This window comes from Natrix helvetica, assembly GCF_964273705.1.
Source record: "Natrix helvetica genome assembly, chromosome: 4".
Classification (NCBI taxonomy): Eukaryota; Metazoa; Chordata; class Lepidosauria; order Squamata; family Natricidae; genus Natrix; species Natrix helvetica.
In genome coordinates, this window is record NC_138550.1 from 69,268,801 (window position 1) to 69,284,051 (window position 15,251).

Sequence of the window (15,251 nt, forward strand, 5' to 3'; positions counted from 1 at the left end):
ATCTCATGATGGGCTGCACCTCACAAAGACTGGGAAGAATGTTTTCCCAAAATGACTGGCTCAACTTATCAGGATATCAAAATAGGATATCCTGATAAAATAGGAGACATAGGAAGCATACTCAGAGTCAGACATAAAGACCTCAAGTGCCTATATATAAATGCACAAAGTTTGGAGAACAAACAGGGTGAAGTTGAACTATTAATGCACTAATAGTTCAAGTCCAGCCTGTTTGTTCCCCAAACTTTGTGCAAGGTAGATATGATATAGTTGGAATTACAGAAACGTGGTGGGACGAAACCTATGACCGGAATATCTGATAGAAGGATACAAACTGTTAAAAAAACCCAGATCCCATAAAAGAGGAGATGGAGTTGCATTGTAAGTAGAGGACCACTACACTACCACAGAAATGCATGAAACCAAAGACGAAAACCTCCTAGAATGCATATGGATCAATATAAATTATAAAAGAAAAAAAGATTGACATTGCCATAGATGTATATTACATGCCACCCAACCAAACAAAAAAAATAGATGTACTTTTTGCCAACCAACTAACAAATATATGTAGAAAACACACTACAATAGTAATGGAGGACTTCAATTACCCTGACATCAATTGGAAGACTAATTCTGCACCAAGTGAGCAATCAAATAGATTCCTGACCAGTGGTGGGATTCAATTTTTTTTACTACCGGTGGTGTGGGCAAGGCTTTGTGGGTGTGGCTTTGTGGTGTGGCATGACTTTGTGGGTGTAACTTTGTGGGTGTGGCTTTGTGGGCCTGGCAGTGGAAGGATACTGCAAAATCCCCATTTCCTCCCTATTCGTGGGGGAAAGTTACTGCAAAATTCCCATTACCTCCCCAACCCATTAACCTGCTTTTCAGAGCAACAAAAGAAGATCAGCTGGGAGACAACAGGGGCAGGGACAGCCTATTTGCCAGTTCTCCGAACTACTCAAAATTTCCACTACTGGTTCTCCAGAACCTGTCAGAACTGGCTGAATATCACCTCTGTTCCTGACCAACCTAGCGGACAACTTTGTTGTCCAAAAAGTAGAGGAGGAAACTAGAGGGACAGCCATACGGGACTTAATTCTTACAAAGAGAGAAGTGATAGAGGGAGTTGAAACTACAGGAACTTTGGATGAGAGAGATCATATCATACCAGTATTCAGCATAACACCTACACAAGCAATAGAACACAATGATACCAGAGTCCTAGACTTTAAAAGAGCTGATTCTAACAAACTGACAGAGAACTTGGGAAAGATTCCTTGGCTGAAATCCTTAAGGGGAAAACAACTCAAGAAGGTTAGGAAACTGAAAAATATGATCATAAAAACCCAGGCCCGTACAATACAACTGAAAATGAAAAACAAGAAATCCAAGAAGAAACCAGCACAGCTGCATAAAGATCTCTCTGACAAATTGAAAGACAAAAAGGACAAGTACAAAAAATAGAAAGGACAACACATAACCAAGGCAGAATATCAGCAGATAGCCAGAATCTGCAAAGATGAAGTCAGGAAAGGAAAAGCTCAGAAAGAACAAGACTTGCAACAAAAGTCAAAGATAATAAAAACAGTTTCTTTCAACATATCAATAACAAAAAAATAAAATAAAGGAAACCGTCAGTCCACTAAACAGCAAGGAAGTAACAGGCAGCAGAGAGAAAGCAGAGCTGCTTAACTCATTCTTTGCATCGGACTGCATGCAAAAAGAAGCTATAGTCCAACCTACCAGAAACATAACTGTAAATAACAGACTGGAAATAAAAGCAAAAAGCAAAAGCAAAAAAATAGTAAGATAACACCGGTTAGATCTTGATAAATACAAATCACTGAGACCTGACGGATTACATCCCAGAGTTCTAAAGGAGCTGGCAGATGTCATCTCAGAACCACTGTAACACATCTTTCAAAAATCCTGGAGCACCAGAGTGTTAGAGGTGGGCAAGCAAGAGGCTGACACGGCTGAGGTAACTTTAACCAGTTTAATCGCAACAGGTCTTCACAATTAATACAGGAGAGAATCGAAGCTTTCCCTGCTTGACAGCTATTTATATGAAGCTGTCAAGCAGGGCAACCAATCAGGGAAGGGAAAAGGCCCGCGTTTAGCCAAGCCGCGTCTTAGCCAATCAGACGCGGCTTGGCTGTTGCTGGCAGTCAGGCAGGGTAAGCCTGACGTCATCGGAAGAATACTACACCTCTTCCCCCCCAGTGAGGGCGCATGCGCGAATGTTGCGCAGGCGTAATCGTGCAAGTAGGTGGGGCGACGTCGACCGTCCAGAATGCCTCACTTGCGGTGGAGTCGACGGCCGAGGAGGAGGTGCCCGTGGGAGCTCCTCCTGAGAAGGAGTGGAGCTCCAGGTGACGTCAGCCGGGCCTGGATCGACAGGATGAGGCTGCGTAACAGGTAGGAATGGGCGAGGAGGCACGGCCGAGGCCGGGTTTGAGAGAGGTTGCCGGAGGGTGGCGTCAGAGCAGGACAGGCCTGGATCGGAGAAGGCCAGAGGGTAGGGAATTCGCGGAGGAGCCACCCTAGCAGGGTGGGGCTCCCCGGGCGGTTGCCGGTAGGCGGCGTCAGGAGCAAGGAGATCTGGATGGCCTGGAGGGTCGGGCATTGGGCCAGGCAGGTGCTGTTTGGGCTGCGGCGAACAGGGGGTCGGCTGCAAAACGTCGGTGGCCGACCTCACGCTTAAAACGACCCTCCGAGCAAACCAGAAGTGACTTCCGGTTTGTTCGGAGGGTCTTTTGAGCGCTCTGAAGGCTTCAGGGACTGTCCCTGAAGCCTTTGGAACGCTTAAAACGACCCTCCGAGCAAACCGGAAGTTGTTCAAGGAGGCAGTCTTGCGGGGTTGTTCCCTTGATGTTTCCCTTTTGCCACTCAGGCGCTGCCATGAGGAACCATTAATCCAAATGGAAGGGATCCCCACCCCTCCTCATCCAATGGGCCGTTCCAGTCAAGCACAGCAGTAGCCATTCAGCAGTCCCCGCATGTCTTTCCCTCCTTGCTGAAGAGAAGAAGCAAGCTGACTGCCGGTCCTTGGGCCAAATGGCTCACCATCACCGCCAGTCCGAGGGAAGGGGGAAAAAAATAAAACAGAGAGAGAGATGTTTAGTCCTGCCCTGCGGTGGGAGAGGTAGAGAAAAGTGGATTTGAGATTGATAAAAGCCTTACTCTTTAAGAAGATCAAGCCCACACACGTCACATTTTTGCCCTCCCTGGCCCCCAGAAGCACTTTGCAGGCCTCCCAAAATGCATGCCTCATTTTTCACAAAAAACAGGGCAAGCAGAGGGTTTGAAATGCCTGCAGAATGCTCCTGGGAGCTAGGGAGGGCAAAAATGTTTTTTAAAAATTTACCTCTTCAAAATCTTGGTATACTCCGGTATACTTATACTCCGAAAAATACAGTAGTTTGGAGAACCGGTAAATATCACCTCTATTCTCTGCTGCCTTAGTCCCAGCTGATCAGGAGGAATTTTGCAGTAACCTTCCCCTGGAGTGGAGAGGGAATGGAGATTTAACAGTATCCTTCCCCTGCCATGGCCACCAAGCCACACCATGCCCATCAATCCATGCCCACAGAACCAGTAGTAAAAAAAATTGAATCCCACCTGTGCTCTGTACACCCTATTTTGGCTGCCAGGGTGGTGCAGCAGGTTCTCCAGGCCCAAAATGGGGCTGGGGGGGGGGGTTCCAGGGGCCTCCATTTTGGCTGCCATGGTGGAGCAGTAGGCTGTGTGCTGTGTGTGGGCAGTCTCTGGCACCCCATTTTGGCTGCCATGGTGGTGCAGCAGACCAACCAGGCCCAAAACAGGGGAGGGGTGTGTGGGCAACCTCCACATGCCCCATTTTGGTTGCCATGGTAATGCAGGAGGCCATGCAGGCCCAAAACAGAGTGCACGAAAGTCACCTGCATCCCCCATGCCCTCTTTTGGGCCAATGGCCTCCTGCACCACAAACCAAATTGGTGTGGGGGAGGGTATGGGCGGCCTCCATGCACCCCACTTTGGCTGCCATGGTGGTATAGCAGGCCGTCCAGACCCAAAATGAGGTGTGGGGACTGCAGGCATCCTCTGTGTGCCCTGATTTGGCTCCATGGTGGTGGAGCCATGGTTGTCCAGGCTTGAAATGGGGTTAGGGTTATGATGCAGCAGTCTGCAACCTGTTTTGGGCCAGGACAACCTCCTGCACCACCATGGCAGCCAAAATGGTGCATGCATATGTGTGTGTGCATAAGCAGTGCCACACAAACCCGATACCGAATAACCCAGGTGGACCTACATTCACCTTCCCGGGCCAAGAAATTGCGGCGTAATGGAGCAGAGCCTCAGCTTCCTTCCACTCTGTGCAAAGCAGCTTGGCCCACAGCCTCACGCCTTGGGCTGGACGAGCAACGACCCCAGTCATGACCGGGATGTAGATGATCCAAGAACTGGGCTTGCTGAATCAGCCCTGCCCAGAACAATCAAGCTTCTGGGGTCTTCCTACCCCATATGTGCAACTGGCTTTTGGATTACCACCAACGAGCCAAATCCCACCTGGGAGGGCATTCTATCCAGGCCAAAGATGGATGCAATATAAGTGGACGCCAGCTCCAATCCAGCAATCGTTGCCTTTCCAGCTGCTTGCTCCTTTCCAGGTGCCAGTCGTTGCTCCACAGCAGGTTCCAGTCCAGCCGCAACCACAACTCTAGGCTCAGATCTCCCAACAGGTCCCGGTCCCATAACAAGTGCTGGTGGTCCTACAACAAGGTCCAGTCCAGCAAGAAACCTGGAAGCTTTCAGATTTGGGTTTTCCCAGATGTGCCAATATGACATCTCTAATAAAATGGGACTTTGGGGAAACTCAAACCTCAGAGTCTTCTTTCGTTGGGGGTGTTACTTGGAACCTTGACAGCAGCAAGTACTGAAGAAACTCCTTGATGCCAAACTTTACGCGAAGCTGTCGAAGTGTGAATGCCACAAAACTTCCCTACACTACCTAGGGTCAGTGATGGCTAACCTTGTTGACATTGCGTGCCGAAAGACCCCCCCCCCATGCTCCCTCATGCATGTGACCCCCATGCTCCCCTGTGCATGTGCACGTGACCCCCCCATGCTCCCCTTGCCCCCACACATGCACACGTGAAACCCCCCATGCCCCATTTTGGGCCTAGTAGGCCTCCCTGCAGCCTCCTAGGAGAAAAATGGGTTGTGGGAAGGCGCACCATACACCCATGCGCTCCCCCATGCATGCACATGCACCTCCCCCATGTGCACCTCCCCACATGCATGCGCAGCAGAGATCGGAAAATCAGCTGGCCAGTGGGAGGCATGCGCGCATGCTTGGGGTGATGGCTCGCGTGCCCACAGAGAGGACTCTGCGTGCCACCTGTGGCACGTGTGCCAAAGGTTCGTCATCACGGATATAGATTCTCCTGCTTTAGCAGGGGGTTTGACTTGAAGACCTTCAAAGTCCCTTCCAGCACATTCCAATCTACCTCAAAAGTCCCTTCCAACTTCATTATTCTGTATTAACTTTACTTGGCACCGCCCAAGGATTGAGCTCATCACACCACGCCCAAACTAACAGTCAAACTGAAAAAATTAACTCGTTCCTAGAACAATATCTAAGATGTTTTATTAATTTTCAACAGGATAACTGGACTGAACTTTTACCTTTTGCGGAAGTAGCATTCAATAACTCTGTACACTCAAGCACTCCTTTTACCCCTTTTAGAGTAGCAACAGGCCAGGATTTCAGCCCCATGCCTGAACTACCCACAGAAGAACCCACTATCCCCTCACTTAAGGAGTGGATAGACACGTTACGAAACACATGGCCAGTAGTTAGATTAGCTTTAGAGGAAGCTAGAGCGGCTTTTAAAATTCAATCTGACAAGAAAAGAGTAGAACCCAAACCTTTCCACATTGGAGACAGAGTACAGTATACTTATCTACAAAATTCCTGAAGTCATTGCAGCCATCAAAGAAATTAGGGCAAAATTCCATTGGAGCTTTCCCTATCACTAGAATCATCAATCCAGGAACAGTAGAATTACTCCTCCCAAAGACACTCAGGCAAGTCCACCCAGTATTTCACATTAGTTTACTCAAACGAGAAGTAATCTCACCACTCAGACCACCTGCACCTACACCACCTGTTCTTATCATGATAGAAGGCGAACAACACTTTGAAATTAAGGAAATCCTTGACTCTAGAATCCACAGGGGGAAAATCCAATACTTAATTGCTTGGAAGCATCTACCTTCACCCTAAAATGAATGGGTAGCTAAACACCATGTTAGGGCCCCTACCTTATTGGGAAAAAAATCACTCCCAATACCCTGACAAACTTTGTTAAAATACTATGATAGAATTTTTGAATCTATCTTTTTACAGGTAGATCTCTCCTTTTTCTAAGGAAGGCAGCATGTCAGATCCCTAAAAGTGATACTGCCATTCAATTGGGAGGAGGGGGACCTTGGAGTCGATTTATTAGCAATGCCTATGACAACTGATATTTTACAACTGGTTTCCTGGCACTGAAGTGCCTTGAGATCCCCTCACCTTTTGGGGGAATGTTTATGATGCCCATGTGGGACGTTTCACTTTAATGTCTAACAGAAGATAGCCATGGGAATGTATGTTTATTTGATTCCCAGAGCAGTTGGCAAAGGAAAACTCTTCACACTTGTGTATTGGCTAAAATCTGCATCGTAATTAATAGGAGGGGTCTCTACTGCTTTAATTCTACTTGCATTGCCTAACGGGATTCAGACATTGCTTTGAATTCAATGGTTGCCATTCTACTTAATAAAAGGTTCCTTTTGAAATACTCCATTTCAAGAGTCTTCACTTTCTTAAGTTAAGAGAGAAATCCTTACAGTAACTTTCTTACCATTCTCAGGGTGTTCCATCTCACCAATGCTGCCATCAGGTGTGGTGCGCTCATAGTGGTCCTCAGGTAGAGCCAGAGGCCCTATCCGAGGCCCTGATGAAGATTTGCTGCTAGGTGTTTCTGACTCTTCAAGGCCACTGTCATAGTAACTATGCTGGGAGGGATCTTGCAGATCTTGAGCCTGATTGGCTGCAGAGAATGTCACTCGGCGATGAGGTAACTGCAAAAAGCAAAGCAAAATCCTTAATTAATCTGTTCAACACAAGTACAGTAAAAAGATGTATCTTTAATAAGTGATCTCAAAAATATTCTACAATGAAATCTAATATATACTGTATGTTTCCATTAAAGAAAATCTATATAAATTATAGACAAGATTATAGAGTGTACTGAATTTAAGGCAAATATGTCCACAGTAAAAATTGACTCAGTTGTTAATTTCTGGTGGAAGGTCATCAAATTAGTAATTATATTATTGAGTCATGGACAGGCATTATTATAACCACAAATCGTTATTGTTGTAACCACGATATATTTTATGATATATTGTGTGCCTGTGGTCTAACATATATCATAGTATGTAAAATACAATAAAACAAAATGAAGTAATAAAAAGAGTATTGGATGCAAATAGATTACTGCGTATCTATAGGTCCTACTTCATAGAAATGCATATTATGGATAGTCCTTGCTTACCAACCATTCATTCAGCAACTGTTCAAATTTTCAACAGTGCTGAAGAAATAATTTTACAGTCCATTTATGACTTTCTCAGAGTCCTTCAATCATGTGATGACTATTATAGTCAATATGCATTATCCTATGCTTGACCTATGTCGTCCCCGTCCCCCCATTCTTGCAGAGCAGATTGGAGAGAAAGAGATTGCAAGAAAATAAGCTGTTTGATTTTCTACACATCAAAAGCAATGTAATTGCACTTGCATCTTGGGAATGGCAGCCTCAGGTATGCTGGGGTTGAATGGGCTGATGGTGGTACAGAGTTTAACCTCCATGCCAGCTGGCCATGCAATGTCACATTATCAGAGCAGATGTCTATTTGCTTTATTTAAAACTCACTAGCAACTGCCATAACCGGGGGGGAAGGGGGGGGTTATTTGGGAGGTGAAAATGCTAGAGGTGTGAAAGGATGCTGTGGGAAATTGGGGAGTATGGACACTGATAGGAACCAGAGATGCCAAACTGAGCCACCTCCTGCCTTCAAGGACGCTAGTCCTGGAAAGGAATTTACCCCAGTGCTGGAGGCACCAGGTTCCTCAGCATCTCTAGTAAAAGTACCTATTCTCTAACACTTATGGAATCAAGGGTCATTATTTTCTAGGGAATAGGCTATGACCAGTCTGATAGCAGGTAAGCTCTGCTGTAGCACTCAACCAGGAGACCAATGTCTACTGAGGATACAGAGGAAAAAATGACAAGCCACAAAAGTGGCTTGGAAGAAGCTGGAGCTCGCGGAGGGGCCCCTGCCAAGTTGCATTCCCCTAAAGAGGAGCTTGAATGACTGGGGAACATGAACATTGATGAGGAAGCTCCGAAACCCCAGTGGTCACTCATCCTGGGGATGAAAGATGAAGAAGTGAAGGAGAAAGTTATTGACATAATGTACACCTGTGGGAGTCACAGAGCCAGAAGATGGGAACGATGCAGTGGTTTGAGTGAAAAAGAGCTCCAAGAGGAGCCAGACGAACAGAAAGGCCTGGTGGAACAAACACGAAGGGTACTGAGAAATGCCTTCAGGAACAGAGAGCCAAAGAACTCCTTGCCCAGTTGGTTGAAATTTGACACATGCCAGGGCCAGCAGGAGATAGCACTGCAGCAGTGGTGGTGGCAATCTCACCTGGACCGACTCTAGCCCAAGCAGCCCCACTACCAGCTACTCAAGCAGCATAGCCCATTCCACAAGGAAGACCCATCCTCCCAAGATGGAATTCCAAGGCCCCCCACCCTGGGTTTAAAGTATGGAGGAGACCCAAAGCAACCAGGTTTTTCCTTGCCCAGGTGTGGAACTATATGCAAGAGTACGGAGCAGACCTGAGTACCAAAGTAGCCTGGGTCAGATGCGTGACTATGGCCCTGGAAGGCAATGCAGTGGATGGTCTCCCTCCACAATGACAAAATGCCACAGCTCTGAAGCTTTGATCAGTTCATTTTTAAAAAATACTTCATTGAAAAGAGAGTGCCACGTCAGGGTAACAATTACAAACAAAGCAAAGCCAAAGAAAAATCAATAGCAAATCTTAACATACTTAAGCTAATAACTATAATAAAATACTTACAGTAATTATAATACAACCAAAGGGGAAAAAAGAGAAAAGAAAATGAGCTTTAACTAAATTTCTATTTACATTAGCCTATTTACAATTTTTCCATATTATATCCATAATTCTATAGCATCTTTATTTTCCATACTAACAGTTATTGACATTTGTCAACTTCCCTCTCATTTCTATCTCGTCTCTATCCATTCTTAAAATTGATTCCATGCCCTATAATATTTCGAGTCTTCTTTATCTTTAATTTTTAAGGTTAATCTATCCATTTCAGCACAATCCCAAATTTTCCTAATTATATTGTCATCCGGTGGGGTGTTCGCATTTTTCCAATATTTAGCATATATGATTCTTGCTACTATCAATATATGTAACACTAAATATATGGTTGCTTTGTCACAACTTTCTGAGAGTATACCTAAAAGGCATTTTTCTGGTTTGAATTCAATAAGCTGAAAAACCGCTTCATTCAGTGATCCGAGCTTTTCTTGAAGTTAGACCCGGGTTCCCTTTCACCCTCCTGAACCGAGTTCGGGTCTGGCATTGGCTCCACTTGGGCGGGAGACCTGTTATGACTGTGGGCCTGTGGAAGTTTTTGTCTGCGAGACCCCTCCTTGGCCTTATCAGTGCCCCCTGAGGGGCCTGGGGAAGACCTCCTAGATTCATTCCTGCCTCCCCTACCAGCGTTAGAGGGAAGGTCTAGCCTGCTCCGTTTTGAGGAGGGCCCATCTTGCACCTCTTGTGCCCCCCAAACTTTTGTCTGCCATACTAGCCTGCTGGACTCAGTAAGGGTAGACAGATCAGGCGATGATCGTAGGGGCGACGAAAGGGAGGCCAGCAGGTCCAAACCGCCCGTCGATAGGTCTACCAGCTAGAGGGAAGCCGAAGGGACAAGACCCTCTCCAAGCTGTGGCCTTATTTGTTGCCTCGTGGGCAGGCCTCGCCGGCTGTCCGGGCCAGGCCTCCCTTTCCTCTGCGCTGAAGTGCTGAGGCTCTCACGCGGCTCCGAGAAATGGTGGTCGCTGCGCATGCAGCTCCTCTCAGGACGGCCCGGTATTACGGCGAAAGCGCGCGAAAAAAACCCCTTTCCAAAATGGCCACCGCTGAGCGCACAGCTCCTCTTTGCAAAGCGGCTGGGGTCGTGGTTAAAAGTGCGCGAATCCCGTTACATGGCCGCCGCTGCTGCCGCCGGGCACTTAACGGCCTCTGCTGCCGTCGGAGAGCTTCCGCGTTCCTCCCGGCCAGCAGATAAACGCCGATGGGGAGAAGAGCGGGGAGAGAAGCCTCCCGCCGCCCCTTTAGCTCGCCGGCAGCCGCAGGACAAGCCTCACCGCCCCTTGCGCTCCTTTTACTCACAGTAGACGAGGAGAAACCCGGCAGCCCTCACAGCAATTTATAACTGATCAAATTTGTAGCAAGGCGTGTCAATCCGGTATTATCTCTTTCTTTCACTTGTTTAAATATTGGGGAGTCCAGTGTAACTGATCTAAGACTGAGGAGCTCCCCGGTTACAGTCCAAACGGGCGGACTGAGTTTTTAAAACTGAAAATAATAATAATAATAATAATAATAATAATAATAACAACAACAACAACAACAACAACAACAACAACTTTTATTGCTAGACCGCACCCTTTCCTAGGCAGGACTCGGGGTGGTGTGCAGTCATGTTAAAACCATATACAAATACATAGACATGAACATAGACATAGACATAGACGTGGACGTAGACGGAGGAGGTAAAAAATATACTGTACAATTCTTAGTTAAAATACAAATATTAAAATTCCCTTAAAAATTCCCCAATAAAATGTTTGCCAGGAGGTGGAAGATGGAACTGTCAATCAGCTAAGCCAGCTAGTCGGAACAGGTGAGTCTTGAGCTTCTGTCGGAAGGAGCGGAGGTCATTGGTAATTCTAATATCGGGAGGGAGGTCATTCCAGAGGGTTGGGCCCATCACAGAGAAGGCTCTACTCCTAGGCATCACCCGCTGGCACTGCTTGGCGGATGGCACCTGGAGGAGTCCCTCCCTGTGAGAGCGGATAGGCCATAGGGATGTATGAGGTGAGATGCGGTCCCGCAGGTAACTAGGTCCCATGCCATGGAGCGCTTTGAAGATAGTAACCAACACCTTGAAACGCACCCGAAAAACCACAGGCAGCCAGTGCAGCTCGCGCAGGAATGGTGTTATGTGGGAGTATCTTGATTCTCCCATGATAACCCGCGCGGCCGCATTCTGAACTAGCTGCAATCTTCAGGTGCATCTCAAGGGGAGCCCCATGTAGAGAGCATTGCAGTAGTCCAGGCGAGACGTCACCAGCGCATGAGTGATTGTGCGTAGGGCGTCCCGATCCAATAGGGGGCGCAATTGACGCACCAGGCAAACCTGATGGAATGCCCCCCTCGCCACGGCTGTCAGATAGTCATCCATCGACAGCCGGGCATCAAGGAGGACGCCCAGATTGCGCGCCCGTTCCACGGGGGGCAATAATTCGCCCCCTATGGCCAGTGATGGCGTCAACTGGTTGAATCGGGGCGCCGGTAGCCACAGCCACTCAGTCTTGGAAGGGTTGAGTTTAAGTCTGTTGTCCCCCATCCAGACCCGCACGGCTTCCAAACACCGGGACAACCTTTCGACGGCCTCGTTGGGGTGGTTTGGCGTGGAAATGTACAGCTGTGTATCATCAGCGTACAGATGGTATCCAACCCCAAAACCACGGATGATCTCACCCAGCGGCTTCATGTATGTGTTGAACAGGAGGGGTGAGAGGACCGAACCCTGAGGCACCCCACAAGTGAGTGGCCTCAGGGTCGACCTCTGCTCCCCTGCCAACACACACTGCATCCGGTCGGAGAGATAGGAGTGGAACCACCGCAAAACGGTGCCCCCCACGCCCATCTCTTCCAGCCAGCGCAATAAGATACCATGGTCGATGGTATCGAAAGCTGCTGATAGATCTAATAGGACCATGATAGAGGAACAACCCCTATCTCTGGCCCTCCATAGATCATCTACCAATGCGACCAAGGCCGTCTCCGTGCTGTGACCGGGTCGAAAGCCAGACTGGCGCGGGTCAAGATAGACTGCTTCCTCCAGGTGACGTGGGAACTGTTGCGCCACCACACTCTCTACAATCTTCGCTAAAAAGGGAAGGTTGGAGACAGGACGGTAATTAGCTAGTTCCTCCGGATCCAGGGAAGGCCTCTTGAGCAGGGGCCTCACCACCGCCTCTTTCAAGGCGGCCGGCAAGGACCCCTCCTCCAGTGAAGCGTTCACCAGACCCAGGAGCCAGCCTCGTGTAACCTCCCAGGATGCCAGTACAAGCCAGGAGGGACGCGGGTCCAGTAAACATGAGGTGGCTCGCAGTCGCCCACATAACCTGTTCAAGTCCTCGGGGGCAACAGAGTCAAACTCCTCCCAGCATGGTGTCTCAAGACTTGCTTCCGACGTCTCTCCTGGTCCACTGAAGGGGGCCCATCCACTCCGGATCTGATCGATTTTGTCCTGCAGATATTCCCCAAACTCCTCTGCTCTACCCTGCAAAGGGGCTTCCCGCGACCTCTGAAATAAGAGAGAGCGGGTCACCCGAAACAGGGCGGCAGGGCAGTTATCCGCGGACGCAATAAGAGCGGCACAGTGTCTACATTTGGCCGCTCTTAGAGCCACAAGGTAGGTCCGTAAATAGGCTCTTACCTGTGTTCGGTCAGATTCGGAGCGTGAGGACCTCCACCTGCTTTCTAGGCGTCTCTTGTGGCGTTTCATCACCCTCAGCTCCTTGGTAAACCAAGGAGCCAGGGTGGTTCGTTGCTGCAAGAGAGGCCACAAAGGCGCTACCCGGTCCAAGGCCCCTGCAGCCGCCTTATTCCAAGCGGCCACTAGGTCCTCCATCCGGGAGCGGGTCAGGGCTACAGGAAATGGCCCAAGCTCCGTCTGGAACCTATCCGGTTCCATCAGTCGCTTGGGGCGGAACCATCTGGGACAATCAGGTTCCGCCTCCCCGCGGTGGGGGGTAGCGCCGGGGAAGTCGAGCCGGAGAGAAGAGTGGTCTGACCATGACAGGGGTGTGATAACTAGATCCCCTATTCCCAGATCACTCATCCACTGTCCAGATACAAAAACAAGGTCCAGTGTGTGTCCACCCTCGTGTGTGGGGCCCTGAATTAATTGGGACAGGTCCATGGCTGTCATGGAAGCCATGAACTCCCGAGCCACCTCGGATGCTTCACCCGTCGACGGCAGATTGAAATCCCCCATAACCACAAGTTTGGGGGTATCAACTGCCGTCTCCGCGATCAGCTCGAGGAGCTCGGGCAGGGCCGCTGATGCATAGCGAGGAGCCAAGTATACAATCAGCAAGCCCAACTGCCTCCCTGTGCCCCATTTCACACCAAGGGACTCACACCCGGAGATCTGTGGCACAGTGAACTCCCTCGAATTACACGAGGCAAAGCGAAGCGTGGTCAAGAAAAAACTCACTCAGTCCTAGGGCAGTTAGACTGTGTTAACCCATGCTTGGACTCTCCAAGCAGTGCACAGGAGAATTAGAGAGAGTATTGGAAATGCAAATAGTTAAAAAGGTAAAATATCTTGGAATCTGGCTAACGGATAAATGTTCTACCATAAAAGAAGACAATTATTCAAAATTATTACAACAAATATGAAAGGACTTGGAAAATTGGGCTAAATTACAATTATCGCTGATTGGAAGAATTGCGACCATAAAAATGAATATCCTACCAAAATTTTTATTTCTATTCCAAACTGTACCAGTAAAATTAGGGAAACTTTTTTCGTGGAACTAAATAAAATAATTTTAAAATTTATTTGGCTGGGGGAAAAAGCTAGGATAAAACTAAAATTACTACAGGACTCTAGAATCAAAGATGGATTTGGCCTCCCAGATTGAGAGCTTTACTATCAGGCAGCAGTGGTAACATGGCTCAAAGAATGGATAGTACTTCAAAATAAAAAAATATTGACGATAGAGGGTCATGATTTACAGCTGGTCTGGCATGCTTTTATCTGGGAGGGAAAGCCCATAAATACTTCCAGAGACATCAGGTAAGAGGAGCCTTACTAGAAATATGGATGAAAATCAAAAGAAACTTCTACACAGAAATTCCCAGATGGATATCAACCATGGAAGCAATTATCTACCCCAATATAATAGATTTGAATAGGATATTGACATATAAGGAGTTATTGGATGGGCAAGGAAAACTTAAACCAAACCAGGAGTTAAAATTATAGGGAATTGAATTAGGCTGGTGGCCGTACCTACAAATTCAAACAAGATACAAAAAGGACTTACAACAATACAGATTTCAAAACAAACAACAAGAATTGTAACAGGAACAGAAGAAAAAATGATTACAAAAACATACAATTGTCTCTTAAAATTCAAAATGGAGGAGGAAACCGTGAAGGAAACAATGATAATTTGGGCTAAAAACTTTGGGTATAATATTGAATTGGAGCACTGAGAAAAAATATGGGGGAAAAATTATAAATTGACAATGTCGGCATCCTATAAGGAAAACATTTACAAAATGTTTTATAGGTGGCATTTACCCCCGGCGAGATTGGCCAAAATGTTCCCAAATAGATCTCTAAACTGTTGGAAATGTAATCACCAACAGGGGACCTTCTATCATAAGTGGTGGACGTGTCCAAAACCAAAGAATTCTGGACCAAAATTCAAAAATGGTTAAAAGAAATAATAGAACAAAAAATTGATATGAACCCTGAGCCGTTTCTTCCAGGAATAATAAAAAATATTAATGATATCCAATATTTAATGCTTCATATAATCACTGCTGCCAGAATTTCATATGCCCAAAGTTGGAAACTAAAAATCATTCCATCAAATGCAGAAACCATTAAACAAGGTGTTAGAATGCTCAGAAATGGACAAACTAACAATGGAACTAAGAGATAGAGAGGAAACAGAGTACTACAAGCCTACCCAGCACAAAAACAAACAAACAAACAAAAAACTGAAAGAATCTCGGCACCAATCTTATTTCATTCTTTGACAAAGTGACTAAATTAGTAGACCAGCAAAGTAGA

At 47.1% G+C, this 15,251-nt stretch overlaps 1 protein-coding gene across 11 annotated transcripts in view; it reads right to left on the bottom strand.

Moving 5' to 3' along the window:
* PCDH1 (protocadherin 1) overlaps nt 1–15,251 on the bottom strand; it is a 251,980-nt gene that overhangs the window by 23,660 nt on the left and 213,069 nt on the right. For all 11 annotated transcript variants that reach the window (XM_081950421.1, XM_081950423.1, XM_081950419.1 and 8 more), the window contains exon 5: nt 6,894–7,113. In XM_081950421.1, coding sequence (XP_081806547.1) covers nt 6,894–7,113 — 220 coding nt within the window. The remainder of the gene's footprint in view (nt 1–6,893; nt 7,114–15,251) is intronic.